Raw genomic sequence first — 22,588 nt, forward strand, 5'->3', positions numbered from 1 at the left:
TAGAAGCAGATTCCCCAACCTCAGGCAAAGACCTACCATTTGCAAATATTACAATATTTGTCTCTGAAAGATAGGACTCATAGAACAAAAAAAAAGGAAAGGGAAAAATCATGATACCGTTTTTCATACCTAAAAAAAGTATTAACAGCGATTCCTTGATAACATGAAATATCCAGTTAAATTTCCCTAGTTATGTCATATATTTTCCTTTTTTAAGAGTGTTTGTATCGGGATGCAAATAAGATGCACACATTGCAACTCGTAGATATCTATCTCAAGTCTCTCTTAGTCTGTAGGTTCCGTCTTCTTTTTTCCCTTACAGTTTATTATTTGAATACCAGGTGGAGCGTCTTGTATCTTTCCTGAGTCTGCATTTTGCTGATTGCTGGTGCCATTGATTGTGTTCCTCTGTTTCCTCTCGTCCCTGTAGATTGGTAGGTTAAAGGCGTTTTGTACCAATATCCTTGAAGTCAAGTAAGTTGTGACCTATTAGACAGGCCTATTATATGTCCCATCAGTCTGTTTTCTATCATTGAAACTCCTATTAGCCAGGCTTTGGACTGCTTGCATTGATTCTCTTAGTCCCTTTTATTTTTATCTTTTCTCGTCTTTCTGTTCTACTTCCAGGGAGAAGTGCTAGGCTACCTTTCAGCTATTCTCTTGAATTTTTTATTTGTTAAATTTTTAATTACTAAGTCGTTGCTGTTGTTTTCTGACTTAAAGATACAGACACAAAACCCTGCAACTTAACTTTTTTATTCACAGAAATATTTGTGAGATGTTTAGTATAACAGTAGCATTTTAATCTTTCTAGTTTTTAAAGTAATTTTAACTTTGGTTTAAAAAATTATCAGTCCTATGAGGCAGGCTGCTGTTAAGTGCCTCAGAGAGATTGCTGTAGCCCAGGACAATTGAATCAGGTTTGAATCCAGGTCTTCTGACTTCTAATTCCCTTCTTTCTCTGCCTAATTGCTGAAGGTTATTTTTTTCTCATTTTCTTAACTATTCCTTTTAATGTTAGATGAAATTCTGGAAACAGATTAAAATCATGTATTTAGTAGAATTCTGTTTATTTTCTCATGTTAGATAAGCTTCTCTAGATGATTTGGATAAACTTCTGGGAGTTGCTGTGCTTATAATTTTTAAGACTTACGGTTTTATAGTCTTTTAGATGTTTTCAGTAGTGTTGTTATTCCCCAGTTGTATTCCATTCCTCTCTAACCATAGGTCTGATTTTTGCATTTATCATTACTGTGCATGTTTCTATCTATCTATCTATCTATCTATCTATCTATCTATCTATCTATCTATTATCTATCTACCTAAACAATATATAGTTTCATATTTTTAACAACAAATTCTAGCATAGCATATGCACATATTCTTCTGCAACTTTAAAATTGTTCAAGCATTGATTTTGAAATTTGGCCATGTCATTACATGTAGTTCTAGGTCATTCATTTTAACTGCTTTGTAGAAGTCCATTGTGGGAATATACACCATAATTTATCTATTTTGCTTTTGCTTATTTAGATGTATATACTTTACAGTTACAGAATGTCTATAAATATCCTTTTTAAACAAGCATGTATTCTCTTGTACAGATGTAACAGTTTTCTGTGGAGCAGTGCTTTCCAAATTGTCGGTCATGACCCCTTAGTCATTAAATGGATCATGAGATCAATTTAGAAGACCTCAGGCCTCAAGTTTTTTTTCATGGTATTTCATACACAATGTGAATACCTGTTAGCATTTTAATTAGTGAAATAGAAGATATCGGAGTGTATCTCATGTAATAAAAGTTTTTTTTCATTAATCATTGTTTCAGAATGTATGTTTTACGATGACGTAAAATGTATTTGTTACCATGTGTTATGGTCAGTTGCACAGAGATGCGAAATAATTGTGTTGAGAGGAATGCACTTTTTAATTTCATTTGACGTTTTTAAAAATTGCTCCCACTGTGGTTTCACCAGTTTACATTTTCCAGCTGCAGTGGCTGAGAGATTACATTGCTCTGCATATTCACGCAGAGGATAGTAGTGGCATGAGTGAGATATAATAGTGGCATGGATGAGGCTGGCACAGGTGAAGAAGTTTTCAAATTCTGATTGTATGTTTAAGATGGAAGCTATCAGAATGCTGACAGGTTGGATGTGGAGTAAAAGAAAAAAGGAAAAGTTAAGAATTTAGGCCTGATTAGCTATCTGAATTAAAGTCATACTTGCCAAGATGGAAAGGAGAGGAGAAATATGGGAATAGAGATCAAGAATTGTTAGCACATATTTATAAAATCTTGGAGTTCAGGGGAGGGATTGAAGCTGGAGTCATTAAGGGATAAGAGAATTTAAAGTCACGGGACTGGTTGACAGCCACTGGAGTGGATGAGGTGAAAAAGGGGTTAGGGAGCTAATGTTCCAGCCTTTGAAGATTGAGAACAGGAGGGAGATCTAGCAAGAGGCTGAGGAGGGGTGAGGTAATGTTTCAAGGGGGAAGTGGCCAGCTGTGTTAAATGCTGCTGAGAGGTTAAGTTGAGATCTCTAAACTGACCGACGGTTCCAGTGTGTGGAGAGGCTGTTGGACAGGATTGTTTGTATGGAGTGATAGGCAATGAAACCGTGGTTTAAAAGAATGGGGAGACTTTTCCATTTCTTTAATGGTGGCCTTGGTGATCTGGACCAACTCTCCAAATGAGAACATCTAGAGAGTTAGAAAAATCATCCTCTTGAAAACATCCAGAGGTTAGAAAGCACAGCTTAGAAGGTAGTGAAAAATTACAGAGCCAACATCTGGGAGAAGATGGAAACCCAGAGAAATGAGCATAGAATTTGGAGGCTACTTTTTATCTAGAGGCATCTGCTGAATCCAAAAGGTATATACTGAGAAACTAAATAGTGCTTTCGACAGGAAAGAAAAGATATTGGGAGCAAGAGGGACTTAATGAGGTGCTGGCTGTGTTCTATTTCTTCACCTGAGTCATGATTACATGAGCATTTGCTTGTGATATCTCATTTGCTCTAAATTTATGTTTTTTGCACTCTGTTATGCTTCCCATAAAATCAACTTGAAAAAAGAGTGGGAGAAACAATGTGGGAGGGAAGCAGTGGAGACAGCAAGTATAGCAGTGCTTTTGAGGTGTAATTGTTGGAAAAAGAGAAATGGGGCAGTTAGCTGGGGAGATTGTGCAATCAAGGGAGACATTTTCTTTTTCTTCTGTAATATGGCATATAGTACAATATGGTTGTATGTTGATAGAAATGATCCCATTGAGGGAAAGTTTGAGAGGGGAGTATTATAGCAAGAGCATTCCACTTGAGTAGGTGAGAAGGAATGTAGTTGGCTTCAGACAGGAACAGGGATAATGCAGACATTGTATAATGGGGAAAAGGCACAATGTTCATGATCACAGATGTCTAGAGGATGGTCAGTGTGTTGATGGGAGTATGGAAATCCTCATCTGATGGCTTTTTTCAGTGAAATTAGAAACAAGGTTAACACCTGTGAGTGAGGAGGGTAGGAAAGGTATTGGGAATCTCAGGAGATGTGGAACAGTTTGCAGGGGTTAACCAGGAAATGTAGTGGGAGTACTGGATAGTGCTGAGAGCCTCCTTGAGGTTTGTGTTTGTAAACTGAAAATGAGACCATTCAGCATGCTCATATGTTTTCTTTAGCCATATTCAGCAGCCCTAGTGCAGATGCAGAATCAGCGGAAAGTTGGATTTAGCTATTGGGATATTGCCAAGCAAGTGAGATAGAATAGGGAGATACAAGACAGTGATTATAATAAAGAGTCCTGGAAAACATGAAGAGGGTCACAGAAAGTAAAAGGATGGAAGGGTCTGGATTTGAGATCCCAGTGAAGAAAGCTAAGGATCTGGGATTATTGGAGTAACTGAGTTGGAACAAGCCAGGATGTCAGGGGGAGGGAGTGGGGATGGGAGGTGGAAGGAGCAATGGTGACCAGAGATTGGGATGCTTAAATGGAGATTATCAATAATGCTGTGGTCTAAGGGTATAGCATGAAAGTAAGTGGATGATATATGGTGGAGGAGAACAGAGCAGAGCAAAGATCTGAGAGGCCAAGTATTGATAAATCGACTGCATGGAAACTAAAATGACTGATAACGTGATGACAAGACTAGTGATGGAACTGGTAGGGAAGGTGACAGATGACTGTACCAAGGATGGGTTGGCAACTTCTGATAGCACCTTCTTTAAAGGACCTGAGGCTTCTTAGGGAAGAGGGAGAAACATAAGTCTTGAAATAGCGATGAGGAACAAGGGAGATACTTGCCCCCACTTCCAGACTCAGTGGTTCAAGGGATGTTGAAGAAAAGCCAGCCTTCTCTTGAAAGACCACTCAGGAGGCAGTATTCTTGGTGATATTTTAATTAGTGTAGAATATGAAGGGAATATTCAGAGAAGAGATTGTGAATATTTGGGAACTTTGCTAATGACAGTAACCATGAATTCCAGAGAGCACAGTGGAAAGGTTTAGAGATTATGAGCTTTAGTTAGCCAAATCGCAATTAGAATTTGGGTAATTCACGATGACCTGGAAGGCTTGGGTTTTTTGTTATTTGTTCATAGCATTATCTTCAGTACCTGATGCTTTTAAAACATTTTCACTAGATCTATAATTATGTGTCTATTCTCATTTCTAATATTGTTTGTTTCTTTTCTCTTTTTTCCTTAGTCAGTCTTGCTAGTGGTTTGCAGTTTTTAAGTTTAAAAGAGGAGTAGCTTTTCCTTTTGTTTATCCAGTTTTTAAAAACTTGTTTTCTATGTAATTATCTTGTCTTCTATTTTGTGTTTAATCTGTTTTCTCACTTCCTTAGTTAAATGCTTAACCTGTTAATTTAAAATATTTTTGTTTTCTAATAAATTCATTAAAGACTCTAAATTTACATCTGTGAATCATGTCAGTGCACCCTGCTAGTTTTATGTGTAGTACTTTCATCCTAATTCATTTACAAGTAGTTTGTAATTTCCATTTGATTTCTATTCAACCCAGGATGACTTAGAAGTACATTTTTAAATTTCTGTTTACATTTCTTTTTGCCTTTTGATTTTCTCATTTTTGTTATTGATTCCTAGATTAATGATCAGTAAGGATTGTCTTTTTTTTTTTTTTTTTTTAAGAAATTCACGTTCTTTATTTATTTATTTATTTATTTATGACTGTGTTGAGTCTTCGTTTCTGTGCGAGGGCTTTCTCTAGTTGCGGCAAGTGGGGACCACTCTTCATCGCGGTGCGCGGGCCTCTCACCATCGCGGCCTCTCTTGTTGCCGAGCACGGGCTCCAGACGCACAGGCTCAGTAATTGTGGCTCACGGGCCCAGTTGCTCCGTGGCATGTGGGATCTTCCCAGACCAGGGCTCGAACCCGTGTCCCCTGCATTGGCAGGCAGATTCTCAACCACTGCGCCACCAGGGAAGCCCCAGGATTGTCTTTTTGAAATGTGTTGAAACCTTTGTGATCTAGAAAGTGTGCAGGTTTTTTTAAATGTTTCCTCTGCTGTTGAAAATAACATGGTCTGGTTGCCTGTTACTTTTGTTTTTGTCTGTTTTAGTGTGCATACTCTATTAGATTCTGATTAATTTGTATAAAAAAAGAACTCCCACTATGATTGTGGATTTGACAATTTCCCTAACTCATTCTATTAGTTTACTTTTCAAGGCTGCATCGTTGGATGCATTTAAGACAATTTACTCTGTGTGTGTGTGTGTGCGTGCGTGCGCGCGCGCATGCACGCATGTGTGTTTTTTAAACTCAATGTTCGTGTATCTTTATTGACTTTCTTCCGCCTGATTTTGATATTGTTACATCACTTTTAGTCTAACATTTTCCTGGTATGTCTTTTTTCTTTTTCTGTTTTTTTACTTTCAGCCATCTGTATGGTTTTTGTTTTAGGTGTATCTCTACTAAATGGCTGAATTTTGTATTTTTAAATCATATAATCTTTGTTTCTAATAGTTGAGTTTGATGCATGTATATTTATTGTGACTGTTGATATATTTAGACTTATTTCTTTTAGGTTGAACCATATGAAATTGATATTCATTTTTGACCTATGAAAATGACAGCTTTATAAAGTTCCATCTAATAAATCTTGTTTTCTGTTTACCATCATTTTTTTTTCTTCCTTTCCTGCATTGCTAATTGATACAGTTTCAGTTGATAAAATTTTTAGTATTCATGTTTTTCTCTCTCTTGGTTTGGAAACTTCACATTTTATTTTTATTCCTTTAGTGGTGAGATCTGGGCACACTGTAATGTCTGTCAAGGTGTGAATTCATCTACATACTCAGTGTACATAGTGTACTTTTGATCTGAGCATTCATGTTCTTCACTTCTAGAACATTTCTAGTTATAATCTCAAATTTTGCTGTGTCACCATTCCCTCTGGTCTGTTCTTCTGGAACTGCTCGTGTGCATATACTAGAGCTTCTTAATCTATACTCTTATTTTTTCTCCTTTTTTGAATTGTATCTAGATGAATTTCTCATTAATGTCTTGATGCTGGCAAAGTCTGGATCTGCCTTTATTGGCTGTGTGGCTTTGGACAAGTTATTCACCTTTCCGTACCTCGGGATCCGTACCTGTACAATCTGGACAGTAACAAGAGCTGCTGGGAGGCTCTGTAGTGCTTTGAATACTCACTGGCCTAGGATGCAGAGAAGGCCTCTGTTCAGGGAGAATGAGCTCCGGGTACCAGTGCAGTTCTCAGGAAAAGCTTACTCCAAGCATGCTTTTCCATCCTCACTCTTTTTCACTCATCACTGTCTGGCTTCTGAAGTGTATTCACAATGAAATGTGAAATGAGAACTGTCAGCCTAATATTTAAATATCCCTACATTGAGATGGACAAAACTGGCCAGCAGGTGGTTTTCAGACCGATTCCCAGAGGTGGAAGGAGGAGTAGTGTGGGACAGCCCCTAGAGAGCAGCTTTTTCACCCCCTTATCTGAATCCAGAAAAGCCTTGGTGGTTCTAAGCTGTAGGGTTAACTGGTAGTATAGCTGGAGTGTCCGGATCACCCTGTGCCAGAACCTTTACTGCCTTGTAGCGTCTCCAGGGGCACATTTCTGAAGGCAACTGGAGGAAAGAATAACATTGTTCCAGTGTCAAGAAGAGTTCAATAGAATTAAGAGTCAAGGAATGATCTTTGTAACGTATAATCTTAGGGAAGGAGATTAATACAAATTCAAAGCACCTAATTTGGCAATTCCATCCTATATAATTAGTCTCAGATGCTTAAAAAGTAATAATAATACCACTTATTGAGTGTTTATTATGTACCCAGGACTATACACATTATCCTATTTAAACAGTTGAGCAAAATGGTAGTAGTATGCCCAGTTTACAGATTGGTAAACTCAGCTTGGGGAGCTTAAATAATTTATGCAAAAGTATGGTCAAGAAGTGACTCAAGTGAAATGTGTCAATGATAAAACATGTAATCTTAGTCAGTGTGCTTGGCCATCACTTTTATGGTTAGATCTTCATTGATCTTGCCTGAATGAGAGTACATGGAGGAGAAATTATGTAACATTGCCAGACAGTGTTTTAACTTGTCGTTGATAAATGGTAGTGTCAGGTAAATTTGGTGGGTGACAAAGAATACTCTGAAAATCATACTCAAAGGGACATGGAGATGAGGATTAGGTTATTTGTGCATATTCACCTTGATTTGGAATCAAGCTACTTCATTTCTGTAAGCCTCAGTTTTCCCATCTTTAAAATTGGGAGAATAATACTTCTGTCTTAGGGTTGTTGTAAGGATAAAGTGGGATAATGCATATAAAACTCTTAATGCCATTTCACTCCCTAAGAGGGTTAGGATAAGTACAGTGGGACTTTAACTGTTGAAAAATCATAGAAATAATAATTATCAAGGGAACTCTGTTGTTCTGTATTCCTGAATTTTTAGGTATTTGTGTGGATTGATTTCTCTGGTAAGCCTAGTCTTGCTGAGTTGAACACTATCCTAAGCAAACTTATTAATGTCTTTATTTCCTGAAACACTGCTGAGTCACTCAGGCAGGCACTCAAGCTAACTCTCAGACCACATAGTGAATTTCATGCATTAGAGTTTATTCAGTAATCCTCTCACTCGCTTATAAAATGAGTACTCATTATGCAGGACGTCTTTTAATTAGTATTGTATATAGGGACATAAATGAAACCACTCGTGTTTTTTGCTCATTGTTTAAAAATTATAAAAATGGGATTTTCAATCTACTCTAGTATATAACTCACTCCCATTAATAGCATCAGCCCACTATGGAAGTGATGGTGTAGTCTGAAACACCTGCCATCTCCCCTCATCCTTTCTCAGTCTGTGCTCTCTGCCAAAACAAAGGAGTAAAACTAAGAGAAAGACATGCTGTATAGAAGAGAGGAAATCCAGTGTGCAGAGAGAGAACAGAATCCCGGGCGGGGCTGGGGGGCAGGTGGCGAAGGGAGAGCCCCAGATGACAGTGGTGCAAGCATGGAGGGAGGCAGCCCAGAAAACCTCAGGAGAGATTGCTTTAAGAAGATTCCACTGATACTATACTGATAGTTGGTGCTTCTGAACACCTTAAGAGACTTTTAGACAGTTTGTAGAGAGTGTGGGTTTGAATTAGTGACAAATACATAGAAAACTAAGGACGAGTGGGGGGATAATCCAGGGTGAAATGGAGGGGAATGTTGTGCAGAAAGAGGAATATTATTCATAATATATGACTCAGCTATGAATAGCATTTTACATAGCTCTAATATACATTCAGTAGTGATATATCCAAATTTATAATATAATTTGGGAGACTGAGAGACTAGCAAGTGTATGTGTTGGGGGAGATAGGAGTGAGATAAATCCTCATATTCTGTAGTAAGAAGTCAATACATAATATCTACAACTAGGGAAAAATCAAGTAAAAATGCAGATATAGTACTTAGAATTATGTCTGCTCTATGGGAAGGGAGAAGTGGCAAAGAGGTGAGGGAACAGCCTTTTTTAAAATAGATCTTTATTGGAGTATAATTGCTTCACAATACTGTGTTAGTTTCTGTTGTACAGCCTTTTTAAACAAGCTTTTGACAGCTTATTTTTTAAGCATGTACATGTCCTTTGATCAAAATAAAAACCTAAATAAAGATGCTCAGCTAATTCTGATCTCTGCAGACATCCCACCTCCCAGAGACTCATTACTCCAATCTAGTGCTTCTCAAACTCAAACTTGCTAGGGTAGGAGAGGAGGGAGAAAGAAAAATAAGGCTGGGAATGTGGATGTGGAGTTTAATCTCTCTCTGACCTTTGGTCACCCCTTACTAGTTTCCCAGACCAGAAGGAGAGAGCTTATCTTGGGACTCTTTCTTTGTGCTTCTAGTGCATGCTTCCAGTTGTGGAACTGCCTTTGAGTGCAGCCTGACTAATGCCAGAGGGGGAAGAATGGAAAACTCACCACTGGTTAGATGGAACTTCAAATTCTAGTCTCCTTCACTAGTTGACCTGCTACCATTTACATTTCAGTGTCCCCTCAGACAGCTGCTCCATGTATCCTGTCCAGGAGTTATGGTCCCGCCCACTGGGAGTAACAGAGTGGAGTGCACTTACTCCACCTTTCCCGGAGCCAGAAAATGCACCCATTTAAAGTGAATAATTCAATGATTTTGAGTAAATTTGCAGAGTTATGCAAGTATCACCACTTTTAGAAAATTTCCATCACCCCAAAAAGGTCTGTGGTGTAGTCACTCTCCATTCGCACTCTCCATTAATTAAGTTATCACTAATGTACTCTGTGTATATAGATTTGCCTTATCTGGACATTTCATGTAAGTGGAGTCATATAATATGAAGTCTTTTGTGTCTGGGTTCTTTGACGGAGGATAATGTTTCTGGGATTCTCCCGTGTTGTAGCATGTACTCTTTGTTCCTTTTTATTGCCCAGTGTTATTCAGCTGTATGGATAAAACACATTTATTTCTCCTGTCACCAGTTGATGAACATTTGAATTGTTCCCCTTTTCTGGCTATTATGAATAATGTTGCTAAGAACATTTGTGTTACAGGTGTTTGTGTGGATATATAGTTTTGTTTTTCTTGGGCAAATTCCTGATTGCTGGGTCATATGATAACTTTAACTATTTAAGAAATTGCCAAACTATTTTCCAGAGTGGCTGCACCATTTACGTACCCACCAGCAATGTATGAGGGTTCTAGTTTCTCCACATCCTCACCAACACTTACTTTTGACTGTCTTTTTTACTGTAGCCATTCTACTAGGTATGAACTGGTGTCTCATTGTGATTTTAATTTGTGTTTCTCTAATGATTAATGATATTGGGGATCTTTTCATGTACTTAGCCATTCTTATATCTTTGATGAAATGTTTCTTCAAATATGTTGCCCATTTTAAATTGGATAATTTGTCTTCCTGTTACTGAGTTGTAAGAGTTCTTTATGTATTCTGGATACAAATCATTTATCAGACATATGATTTCCAAATATTTTCTCAGTTTCTGGCTTGTGTTTTACATTTCCTTAATGGTAACTTTAGGCACAGAATGTGCTTAATGGCACACAAAAAGTTAATTTTAATGAAGTCATATTTATCAGTTGTTTCTTTTATGGGTCATGCTTCCAATGTTATATCACACTTCATGGTACAAGACTGGAATCTTCCCCCCTAAGATCAGAAATAAGGAAAGGATGTCTACTTTCCACTTCTATTTAAAATTGTACCAGTCCAAAACTTGGACCTGTGCTGTGGGTACAGAAGGAGAGCCCCAGAAGAAGCCCTCTCTGGTCTGGGATACAAGAAGAGGGTCTCTTAAGGGTTAGAGAGTGGAGTAAAACCCTTATTTCTCCCCCAACCCATCTCTTTAAAAAAAATTTTTTTTACCTGCCCCACAATCTCAGCCCCTAGGCAGTATTGCCAGGCAGCACAGCCATGAGCAGTGGCCAGGGAAGCAACTAAACATCTGAAGGGAATTGTCTCTGACTAGAACAACTCTGGTGTCCGGAGCATGGGTAGAACTCCCATTGCTTTTCTTTTTCTGTCTCTGACAGCGTGACCTGGAACACAGGACAGTCTTGGGAAGTATGCAGCAGAGGGAGGAGACTAAAGCCTCTGCTTTCTAGCTATGTTGGAAGACTCAACATAAAAGATGTCAGTTCTCCCCAATAGATGCTTGGTGAAATTCCATTCAAAATCCCAGCAAGGGATTTAAATCTTTATTTGAAAAGGCAAAGGAAATAGAATAGATAAAATAATTTTGAAAAAGATGAATAAAGTTGGAGGAAATACAGTACCCAATTTAAAGACTTTCTGTAAAGCTGCAGTAATCAAGACAGTGTGGTGTTGGCAAAAAGATAGATATATAGATTAGTGGAACAGGACAGAAAACTCAGAAATAGACCCATATAAATATGGCTTTTTTTTTTTATTGAAGTATAGTTGATTTACAATGTTGTGTTAGTTTCAGTTGTACAGCAAAGTGATTCACTTTTATATACTCATATTCTTTTCCATTACGGTTTATTATAAGACACTGAATATAGTTCCCTGTGCTGTACAGTAGGACCTTGTTGTTTATGTTTTATGTATAGTAGTTTGTATCTGCTAATCGCAAACTCCTAATAATACCCCTCTCCCAGCCCCTTTCCCCCTTGGTAACCATAAGTTTGTTTTCTATGTCTGTGAGTCTGTTTTTGTTTTGTAAATAAGTTCACTTGTATCATATTTTAGAGTCCACGTATAAGTGATACCATGTGGTATTTGTCTTTCTCTTTCTGACTTATTTCACTTAGTATGATAATCTCTAGTTCCATCCATGTTGGTGCAAATGGCATTATTTCATTCTTTTTTATGGCTGAATAATATTCCGTTATATACATACACACACACAAATACATATATATGTATGTATGTATGTATATACCGCATCTTCTTTATCCATTCATCTGTCAGTGGACATTTAGGTTGCTTCCATATCTTGGCTATTGTAAATAGTGCTGCTGTGAACATTGGGATGCTTGTATCTTTCTGAATTAGAGTTTTCTCCAGATATATGCCCAGGAGTGGGATTAGGCTATTTGATCTTTGACAAAGGTAAAAAGCCATTCAATAGAGAAAAGATTTTCTCTTCAACAAATGGTGTTGGAACAGTTAGAAATTCATATGCAAAAACATGACTCTCAACCTGAATCTCATGTATTATATGAAAATTAACTCAAATTGGATCACAGATCTAAATCTAAAACCTAAAATATTATAATTTTTAGGGACAATATTCAGGACCTTACATTAGGCAGAGAGTATTTAGACATGACATCAAAAGCATGATTTCATCAAGGAAAAAAAATGATAAATTGGACTTCATCAAATTTTAAAATTTTCACTCTGTTGAAAACACTGTTAAGAGAATCAAATGACAAGCAACAGACTGGGAGGAAATATTTATAAACTAGATATCCAACAAAGGGCTTGTGTCTAGAATACACAAAGGACTCTCAAACATTCAACCCTTACTCCAATGAAGATGTTAAAAAAATTAAAAAATAATTTTTTAATTAAAAAAAACCAACCGAATTAAAAAAAAATTGAATGCAATAAAAAGTTGTCAAAAGATTTGACACTTCACCCAAGATGCTATATGAATAGCAAATGAGCACATGAAAAGACACCAACCATTGGGGAAATGCCAGTTTAAACCATAATTAGATACCACTCTATACCTATTTAAATGGCTAAAATAAAAAATACTGACAGCATCAAGTACTAACAAAGATGTAGAACAGTTGGAACTCTCATATATTTCTGGTGGGAATGCAAAAATGATACAGTCTCTCTGGAAAAGTTTGGCAGTTTAAAAGTTACACTTACATTGTTAACACTTACCATGTAACCCAGCTAGCCCATTACTGAATATTTATTTACTCTAGAGAAATGAGAACATGTTCACACAAAAAGTTTTTTTTTATTGGAGTATAATTGCTTTACAATGTTGTGTTAATTTCTGCTGCATAGCGAAGTGAATCAGCCATACGCATACACACATCCCCTCCCTCTTGGACCTCCCTCCCCCCAGCCCAACATCCCACCCAGCTAGGCCATCACAGAGCACTGAGCTGAGCTCCCTGTGCTATACAGCAGGTTCCTACTAGCTATCTATTTTGCACATGGTAGTGTATTTATGTCAAACCTAATCTCAACACAAAAGACCCTGAATAGCCGAAGCAATCTTGAGAAAGAAAAACGGAGCTGGAAGAATCGGGCTCTCCGACTTCAGACTATACTACAAAGCTACAGTAATCAATACAGTATGGTGCTGGCACAAAAACAGAAATATAGATCAGTGGAACAGGATAGAGAGCCCAGAGATAAACCCACACACCTGTGGTCACCTAATCTATGACAAAAGAGGCAAGAATATACAATGGAGAAAAGACAGCCTCTTCAGTAAATGGTGCTGGGAAAACTGGACAGCTACATGTAAAAGAGTGAAATTAGAACACTCCCTAACACCATACACAAAAATAAACTCAAAATGGATTAAAGACCTAAATGTAAGACCAGACACTATAAAATCAGAGGAAAACATAGGAAAAACACTCTTTGACATAAATCACAGCAAGATATTTTTTGACCCACCTCCTAGAGTAATGAAAATAAAAGCACACAAAAATTTGTACGAATATTTATAGCAACCCTATTCATAATGGCCAAAAAAACTGGAAAGAACAGGTGAATGAAGAAACAAACTAATATATCAGAATGGAGTACTATTCAGCAATAAAAAATAACAAACTTCTGATACCACAACTTAAAGGAATCTCAGAGATATTGTCCTGGGTGAAAGAAAGATTATACACCTCATTCATGACATTTGTGGAAAGACAAAACTATAGTAATGGAGAACAGATGTTGGTTGCTGGGGGTGTTAGGTGTAGGGGGAGGGTGTGAGTATAAAAGGATAGCACAAAGGAGTTCTTTGGGGAGATGGAACTGTTCTGTTTTCTGATTTTGGTGAATAGTTTTATGAACCTATACATGTGCTAAAACTCATAGAACTTTTCACCACCACCCCAAAAAAAGGTCATTAAAAAAATGACACAATACCAAGTGTTGGTGAGTATGTGGAACAACTCGAACTCTAACAGACTGATGGTGAGAGTGAAAATTATTACACCCTCTTTGGAAGCCTGTTTCTCAGTATTTACTAAAGCTGAGCTTATATATCCTTTATTGCCCAACAATACAGAAATGTATACATGTAGTCACCAAAAGACATACACATGAGTATTATCACAGCACTATTCATTATAGCCCAGACTAGAAAGTACTCTAATGTCCATCAATGGTGAATGGAAAAATAAGTTATGATTATGTTATGATTATGTACTCATATAATGGAATACTGTACGTCAGTATAAATAAACTATGGCATACAACAATATGAACGATACATAACCACACTGTTGAATGAAAGAATTCAGACATAAAAGGATGCTCAGTATCAACAGCTCCCAAAGTGTAGTCCTGAGACTTCTGGGGTCCTTGAAGTCCTTTCAAGAAGTCTGCAAGGTCAAAACAGTTTTCACAATATTACTAAGGTATTATTTGCCCTTTCTGCTCTTAATCAACTAGTGTGCAGTGGAGTTTGAGAGGCTGTGTGGATCAGGGTCCAGGTGGGAGTCAGAAATCACACAATAATGTGAACAGAGAAAGTTTAATATAAATAATTACTAACTATAATGGAATTAACTATAAGGGAGTAAAGATAGTAGTAAAGGAAGGAAAATTATCAAGGAAGGAAAACCTTTGGAAGGGAGACCCCTCCATAAGGCTGGGATTCAGACCTCATTGGAGAAGTTTCAGTAGATGGTAGAGAACTTTGCTAGTTACCCCTGGCCAGACCCGGTGCACAGCACCCTCCAGAGTGGGGACTGGTAAAGCAGGGTAACAAGCATAAAATACACTTCGGAGCTCATTTGGGCAGGAAATCAGAGCCAGAACTGCCAAACAGCAGCCACCCCTCCTGGCTTTAGGCAACCAACTCTGGGAAGCCAGCTGCTGGGGTACCTGGGAGACTGACTGAGAGGCTGCCTGTGGGTGCTACTGGAACTCATGCGTTTGGGCGTCTTCCACACACTCCAGTAGCAGCCACCCTATAGGAAGGAGAAGAAAACAAATGGAGGCATGCTAGAACCAGGAAGGGAGGTTTCTTCCTCCGGCAGTGTCCCTCCAGCACCCTCGACTGTCAAAGCTTATGTATGCATCTTGCCAACTGCAAAGGAGAAATGCTTATAGGAACCAGTTACACTATCACAGAGCAGGCAGTGAAGGATATATTTGGAGATAAGAGGCAATAAATTCTTAGTGGGTTACTATATGAAAGTGATAAATCATCTCTCTGATGGCTAACGTAATATGTGTTTGTGGATTCTTTATTTTAAAATTTTGTTTTAATTTATAATGTAAATATTAATAGCTATAACCCATAGAAGAACTTAGGGATCCTCAATTTTTAAATGTATAAAGGGGTTTTGAGTCAAAAAGTTTGATGGCCACTGCTCTGTATTACTCCTTTTAAATAAGCATTTAAAAAAAGAGGTAAAATTCATCTGTAGTGCTAGAGGTCCAGAGGAGTGGTTACCTTGGGAAGGGGCAGAAAGGAAGCCTCTGGGGTGTTGGTAATGGTCTGTTTCTTTATCTGGGTGCTGACTCCTTGATGCAGTCACTTTGTGGAAACTCATTCACCTGTATACTTATGGTTGTCAACTTGTTTGAATGTATATTATATTTCAGTAAAAAGTTAAGACTCTTCTTTTCCCTCTCTTCCTAACCCACACCCTGTTGTTAAATCTGTGTGTGGTGTTTTTGCTTTGTTTTGTTTTTTTGTTTTTTTAAATTTTTATTTATTTATTTATTTTTGGGTGTGTTGGGTCTTCGTTTCTGTGCGAGGGCTTTCTCTAGTTGCGGCAAGCAGGGGCCACTCTTCATCGCGGTGCGCGGGCCTCTCACCGTCGCGGCCTCTCTTGTTGCAGAGCACGGGCTCCAGACGCACAGGCTCAGTAGTTGTGGCTCACGGGCCTAGTTGCTCCGCGGCATGTGGGATCTTCCCAGACCGGGGCTCGGACCCACATCCCCTGCATTGGCAGGCAGATTCTCAACCACTGCGCCACCAGGGAAGCCCCGTTTTGTTTGTTTTTAAAGTAGCACAACTTTACACTGGCTAATTTTCATCCCTGAGGATGAAAGACTCAGTTGGGACAGGGTGGAAGAAAACTGCTTCATAACACTGCCTGTGCTTATCCTCAGCTCCCTACCCCCAAAGGGATCCCTCACCTCCAAGCCCACAAGGACAGGTGGTCCCTCCATGGGAGAAGCTTAGCTAGAATGCTGAAAGCGTCTCAGGTCTTCTCAAGTGCTTTATGGCTTTCTCAGGTAGAGGGGAGTATGTGTGTGTTTACCTGTTTGAGATCAGTTACGAAGATTTTCCCATATTTTCTCTATATTTTCTGTTTTGCATTGAGAGAATACTTATGAATTTATATGTTCTCTGAATGATTAAATTCAATTGTTTGATTTAGGAAATTGTTTTCCTTTTTGTCATCTGTTCTTCTGGGTCCCAATAATTTGCTTTGCTTTCTGATTCTTCCATCCTGCTGTGAATGATTTCCATTTTAGTCTTCTTTATTTCCAGTGTTCCTATAGCCTTGCTTCCTTTCCATACAACTTCAGAATTTAATTCTTTAATGTGTCATCCTAGTAATAAATCTGGCTTATCACTCCTCTTCTGCAGACCCTGCCATCTCAAGAGTTTTCCGTCGTCTTCCTCTCTGCTTCCTAGCCATGCACATGGCTAGCAGTACTGTTGGTACATGGCGAATTTGCCTAATCATCTTCTGTGTCTCACTTGATTTTGTTCTTTTTGTTGTTTCAGTAAGCTAGCAGCTTTACAGTCACCATGACTGTTTTCTGTTTCCCAATTCTCCTATAATAATAAGTAGGATTAATTTGTGAAAAAGGATTACATATGACTTAATATGATTCAGTTAAATAATATTGGAAAGTCTTTTTCTGAACGCCCCTTCCCCATACTCAAGCTATTCCTGACTTCACAGTTCTGCTCCAGTAGTCTGCAAGTCAGGTATACAGCATGCACCTTCCCATGAAAACATGAGTGTCTTGGCTTGCTCACCTGCAAGGTACCTGAAGCATAGTACTAATGAGATACCTATAATTTGGACGCCATTTGTAACAGAGTTTTGATAAATACTGTCCAAAAGTAATACTATTTGATATAATGCTATTATATCAATACTATCTGAAAATAATAATAAAAAACAAAATGGTACTATTTTCAGATAGTATTATTTGGAATGCCAAGAACCTTCCCATAGTTTTCCTTCCTGTAGCCTAGGCAGCTAGTCTTTTGGACTTCACCTCTAGCCCAGACCTGGAGGGAGGGGATTGTAGAGAGGGTGGCAGGCTGTGTGGCAGCCTTCTAGTGGATCTTGGTGTGAACACAGGGTGAGCGGGGAGTGGACTCTGACGTGGACATGGGGCTGTGGTCTCAGGCGTCGGTGGATAGACAGTGAGGTTGCTGGCGAGAGGAGAGGGAGACCGCGCTGTGAAAGGGAGTCTTGGGAACGGTGAAGAGGTGGGAGGGGCTGAAATGGGATTTAATGAAGAAGGACAATGGAAGCTGTTTGTTTCCCCTTTTCTCCTGGGAGGGAGGAGGGACCAGTGCTGATGGGGCTCCCTAGTGAACTCTCCTTCGTTTCTCCTTATTTCAACCCCTTTATTTTACCTTGCCATCTTTTTCCTCTTCTATTTTCCTTTTCTTCCAGCTGCCAATCAGCAGCCCTAGGGTGCCACATTTAGTGAGTAGGGTTATAGTGGCAGCTTCAGAAGAGGGCTTTTGTTGGTATTTTTTCTCAATTCTTCCCCCTTCTCTCCTTTCTCCGCTCCCATTGACAGGTAATAATAGACGAGATTGGAGAGACCACACAAGGTTTGAGGAGTTCACGAGAGCAAGAAAAAAAAGGTGGATATAGAGGCTGGAACAACTCTTAAAATTTGGGGGTCCCTAAGAAAGAGTAACACATGCACTCTTTAGGAGAGCCTTTGTCCTAAACAGCTGCCTTGATGTCTGGTTACTTGGTGCTGTTGTTGCCCTTGGCTAGTCTGTTTCTGGCGGTTTCATCTAGCTAGCAAGATTGAAAGAAGAGACCATGTAGAATTAGTATATTGATTCTGTGTGTAGATACTTTGGGTGTGTTTGGTCTTTCTGATGGTTACATTTCTAAAGATAGTCTGTACTAAACAAGACGCATGTGGGAATTTCACCGTGGAGGGGGCAGCATCAGGACTGTGGAGCTCCCAGTCAGGCCCTGCCGCTCCCTCCCTTGGTCCATCCTCTGCTTCTCTCTGTGAAATGTGGCTTCAGATACCTCACAGGACTATTAGAAGGCTTCAGTGACCAGTACATAATAGATACTCAGTAAATATTAGTTTACTTCCTTTGTGGAAGGTAGTCCTTTGCTTAGATTATTAAACTGTTAGACTGTAGTGGTTCTGATTTTTTGTCTAACGGGATTCTTGAGGTACGTTCACTTTGGGATTAATATAGCCTTAGTACATTATCCATTCAAGCGAATCAACAGAAAACATGTCAGGAAAGAGGTGCCTGATTTTAAGAATATAACTAACATCTTTAAAATAGTTTTAATCTAACCATAAAGCTCTAAGTAGTTACTATTTTATTAAACATGCAACGTTAACCAAAACTAAAATAAATGAAGTACTGAGAGTTGCACCACTAGAGCCACCTGTCTTATTCTTCTATTACCCCTTCTAGTCTGGGTTACTTGATTATGCTATTTGTAACAGTTTTACAAAGGCATTTGCTTTGTCTCTAGGTGTAAAACAAAGGTGTATCCAGATAATCTTCCTACAACAAGTGTGGTGATTGTTTTCCATAATGAGGCTTGGAGCACACTTCTGCGAACTGTCCATAGTGTCCTTAATCGCTCACCAAGACACATGCTAGAAGAAATTGTTCTAGTAGATGATGCCAGTGAAAGAGGTAAATTTTACATTTTAATGCCAATAATATGCTACACCTTTTGTCATTAATGGTTAAAAAACTAGTTGCTATCATTTTAACCTAATAATTTTATACAAACTTCTAATTTATCCTAAAAGTTATTTATGACGTTTGGACTCATTTCACGTACGCAAAAAATTTACACCCTTGTGAAACTTAAAATATTACTTTAATTAGCATTTAGTTTGTGTCACATCTTAATCTTGTTTTAAAAAGAAATCTATAAAAATTTATGCAGAACAGTGAAAAAAAAACCACATAATTTTGTCAGGATTTTCTCTGTGGGAAGCTGCAGCCCTGAGTCAGTGGAGAAAGATTGGGCTCCTACTGAGAGCCATGAATAGAGAGATTTAGTTCCCTGTACAGTGGGAAGCATCCCTGACAGCAAAACAGAGCCTGAGCTGGGTGAGCCTTAGTTCTCCAGATTCTTCTTAGGTTTTCCGTTTCCTCCGTTCCTAAGTTCAGGAATAATCTATAGCTAGGTACATAAAGGGTGACGAAGGAACTTATGAAAAAGTGGTATATAATATGTTTCTGATCTCATGATGAATCTCTACAGTGGCTCTTGCCCAGACATTCTTCCAAGAATCTCAGAACTTTTCACAGGCTTTTTTTTCACAGCACAGCTGTTCAGGATCATTGGTGTCATGTGTTTCCCCCAATATTCCTGTACTCACGTGAGAAAAATTTGGAGGGAACTACGGAAAACGGCTCTTCCTTCCTTCCTTGAGCGGCCTTAAACTTCATGACCCATCTTTTCAACCTTTTTTGTTATTATCTTCAACTTTCTCGCCTATCTCTCATTGCATCTGCTAAAATAGTTTAGTCAAGTATTATACCTTCTCCTCCCTGTGCCCACACTAAATATATACATTTAACCGTGATGAATTTAATCACTTCCTGTCTTAATTATTGGGAGTAATTTACTCATTGATAACAATTTAAATCTTCTTACTTTGCCAGGTTGTAGAGGTACCAATGAAGAATTAGTTACAGCCCTGCTGTTTCAAGGGCCTTGTAGCTCACTTCCTTAATCTAATCAAGGAGATAGTTTATAATTACATAAAACATTTAATAATAATGTATAATGTAATTAATGTCAAAATGAATGAGAACTGTTATAAATTAAGAATACCACACTTAAATAATTACTGTTGACAGTAGAAGTATAAACCCCACGTGGATAATTGTTAGCTAGGAGTTAATTAATTCCTGTTTAAGAAAATTAACTGAAGTTAATTTTAGCGGTGATTCATACAAACATCTATCCTGCAAGTGACTTTTACTTATATGTTGATATTTGTTCAATGTTCCTCAAGAAGAGATATTTTTCCTCAGATGAAATGATTTATTTTTCCAGTCCCCCCTTTGTTTTCTCCATTATTTTGTTGAGTGCCTGAGAAGGCTGTGAAATAGTAAGTTTTTGTAGGATGTGGCCTAACCAGCAAGACTTACATGTCCGCTACCTGAAGTGACAAAGATAGTCACGTATCCCGGTTATCTTTTACCTCCCTCGTGTAGGCCCTTCTGAATCACCCCAGCCTTTGTAAACCTGTAATTGGAAACGTGTGGGCAGGTGTCTGCCTCCCTGCCCCGTCGGGCTTAGTCACTAAGCAGGACCCTGAGCGTCTCCCCACAGCCCTGATCAGGGACCTGGCTCTTCTATATCTTCCTGCATGGAAAGCCTCAGGCACCTGGGTCACTACTTCTGATATTTGGGAACCCCTGGGCATTGTGTTTTTGTGGTTATAACTGCAGTCTTGCTATCCAGATTGAGAATTATCTAATCTAACTTTCTTGTTTAGGTGGTAACTTTGGGCCCAGGAACCAGAGCCAGCTCTCTAAGTCCGCTCTTTCCTATTCATGAGGCACAGCCATGGCACCCTCATTTCTCACCTGGCCGATGAAACAGACTAATTAGTCTCCCCACAGACATCCTCACCCCATCCTGTCTGTTCATGCTGCGTGCAGAGGGAGCTTTTAAACGTGCAGACCTGACCGTGTCACTTCTCTGATTAAAACCTTTCCTCTAAACAAGGACCTACTGTGTAGCACAGGGAACTATAGTCAGTATCCTGCAATAACCTATAATGGAAAAGAATCTGAAAAAAATATATATGTATATATAACTGAATCACGTTGCTGTACACCTGAAACATTGTAAATCAACTATACTTCAATTAAAAGAAAAAGAAGCCTTCCCTCTAAGGCCTGCAGGACCTGGCCCCTGCCTGCATCTCCAGTCGTATCTCAGATCATTCCCTGCCCACCCCAGCCCCTAGTTCCGCTCGTATGTTTCCTCAGAATCAAGTTGCACTTAGAGAGGCTTTCCTGACCTCCTGCGACCGGGTCATGTCCCTCTGAGCACCTCTCAGAACACTCTATACTCCCGCAGCTCTCCCCAGAGATTTACCTGTTTACTTGCCTATTTAATGACTGTCTCCCCCCACCCTGCCCCCCAGACAGGCGCCATGACTCCATCAGGACTATTTGCTCACCATCATCTCCTTGGTGTCCACAGTGCCTACCACACAGTAGACAGTCCAGACAGTGAAGGAAGGAAAGAATAATCTACCAGTCAGCTGATCCTTATTTCTACTCCTTGTCTGCACAGACTTCCTAACTAGGTTGTGTAGTGTGCATAGTCGGCTCATGGCCTCAGGTATTGGATTTCACGGTGAACCTGCTGAGTTGTCAGTAGCTCCATTTATTAAGGATGGAGTAGGTGCTATAATTATCCCTATTTTATTGATTGAGCAAAATGAGACTTCGCATAAACCTAGGGCTGAACCTCTTAACTGCTATGTAGCTCATGTCTGTCATAACTTTACCGTTAAGGGGTCTGTAATGAAGACGGAGTCTGGATGAATCCCTAGTTCATGTTCGAAGTTATGCCGTTGTCATCTCAGAAGGTTATGTTAAGATTTAGAATTGATACAATGTTCTTAATCTGAGATAACTATTGTTTTTCTCATTTTACACAGAAGGAAACAGAGGTTCTTATTTAAGTAGGGATTAGGCGTCAGATTTATTACACTCTAAATTCTTTGCTCTTTCTGCTGCTCTTTAGAGTTCTGGCTAAGATTTCTCAGATGTTGCTGGGAGCAGTGAAATTTTCCCTGACATTCACTCTCTGACAGCCTCACAACTCCCTTATGCAGAGATGCCTAGGGATCCATTTATAGACTAATAGCTGTAAAGATACTCTAATAAAATAAGATTCTCTCTTATTTTTAGATGACATCGTACCTTCTAATCATAATCACTTAACACCCCCCCAATGGCTTCATTTTTATAAAATGAGGTTTGAATAAATAGTTCCTAATCCCCCACCTAGCCCTGAGTCCATAATTCTATATCAGGTGTTAGGAAGATACCTATTTCTTAGCCATATTGCATGAAAGCCACAAAGACATCAAACAAAGATACCAAGAAAATTTGTTGAACAGCAACTCTTTTCAACTACCAGACCAGAGAATCATGCAT

General features: G+C 38.8%; 1 protein-coding gene across 4 annotated transcripts in view; it reads left to right on the forward strand.

Moving 5' to 3' along the window:
* The window catches only part of GALNT1 (polypeptide N-acetylgalactosaminyltransferase 1), a 127,927-nt gene that overhangs the window by 73,316 nt on the left and 32,023 nt on the right, over positions 1 to 22,588 (forward strand). For all 4 annotated transcript variants that reach the window (XM_068563679.1, XM_068563676.1, XM_068563678.1 and 1 more), the window contains one exon: positions 18,915 to 19,081. In XM_068563679.1, coding sequence (XP_068419780.1) covers positions 18,915 to 19,081 — 167 coding nt within the window. The remainder of the gene's footprint in view (positions 1 to 18,914; positions 19,082 to 22,588) is intronic.

The sequence above is a fragment of the Eschrichtius robustus genome, chromosome 14, assembly GCF_028021215.1.
Source record: "Eschrichtius robustus isolate mEscRob2 chromosome 14, mEscRob2.pri, whole genome shotgun sequence".
In the NCBI taxonomy this organism is placed as follows: domain Eukaryota; kingdom Metazoa; phylum Chordata; class Mammalia; order Artiodactyla; family Eschrichtiidae; genus Eschrichtius; species Eschrichtius robustus.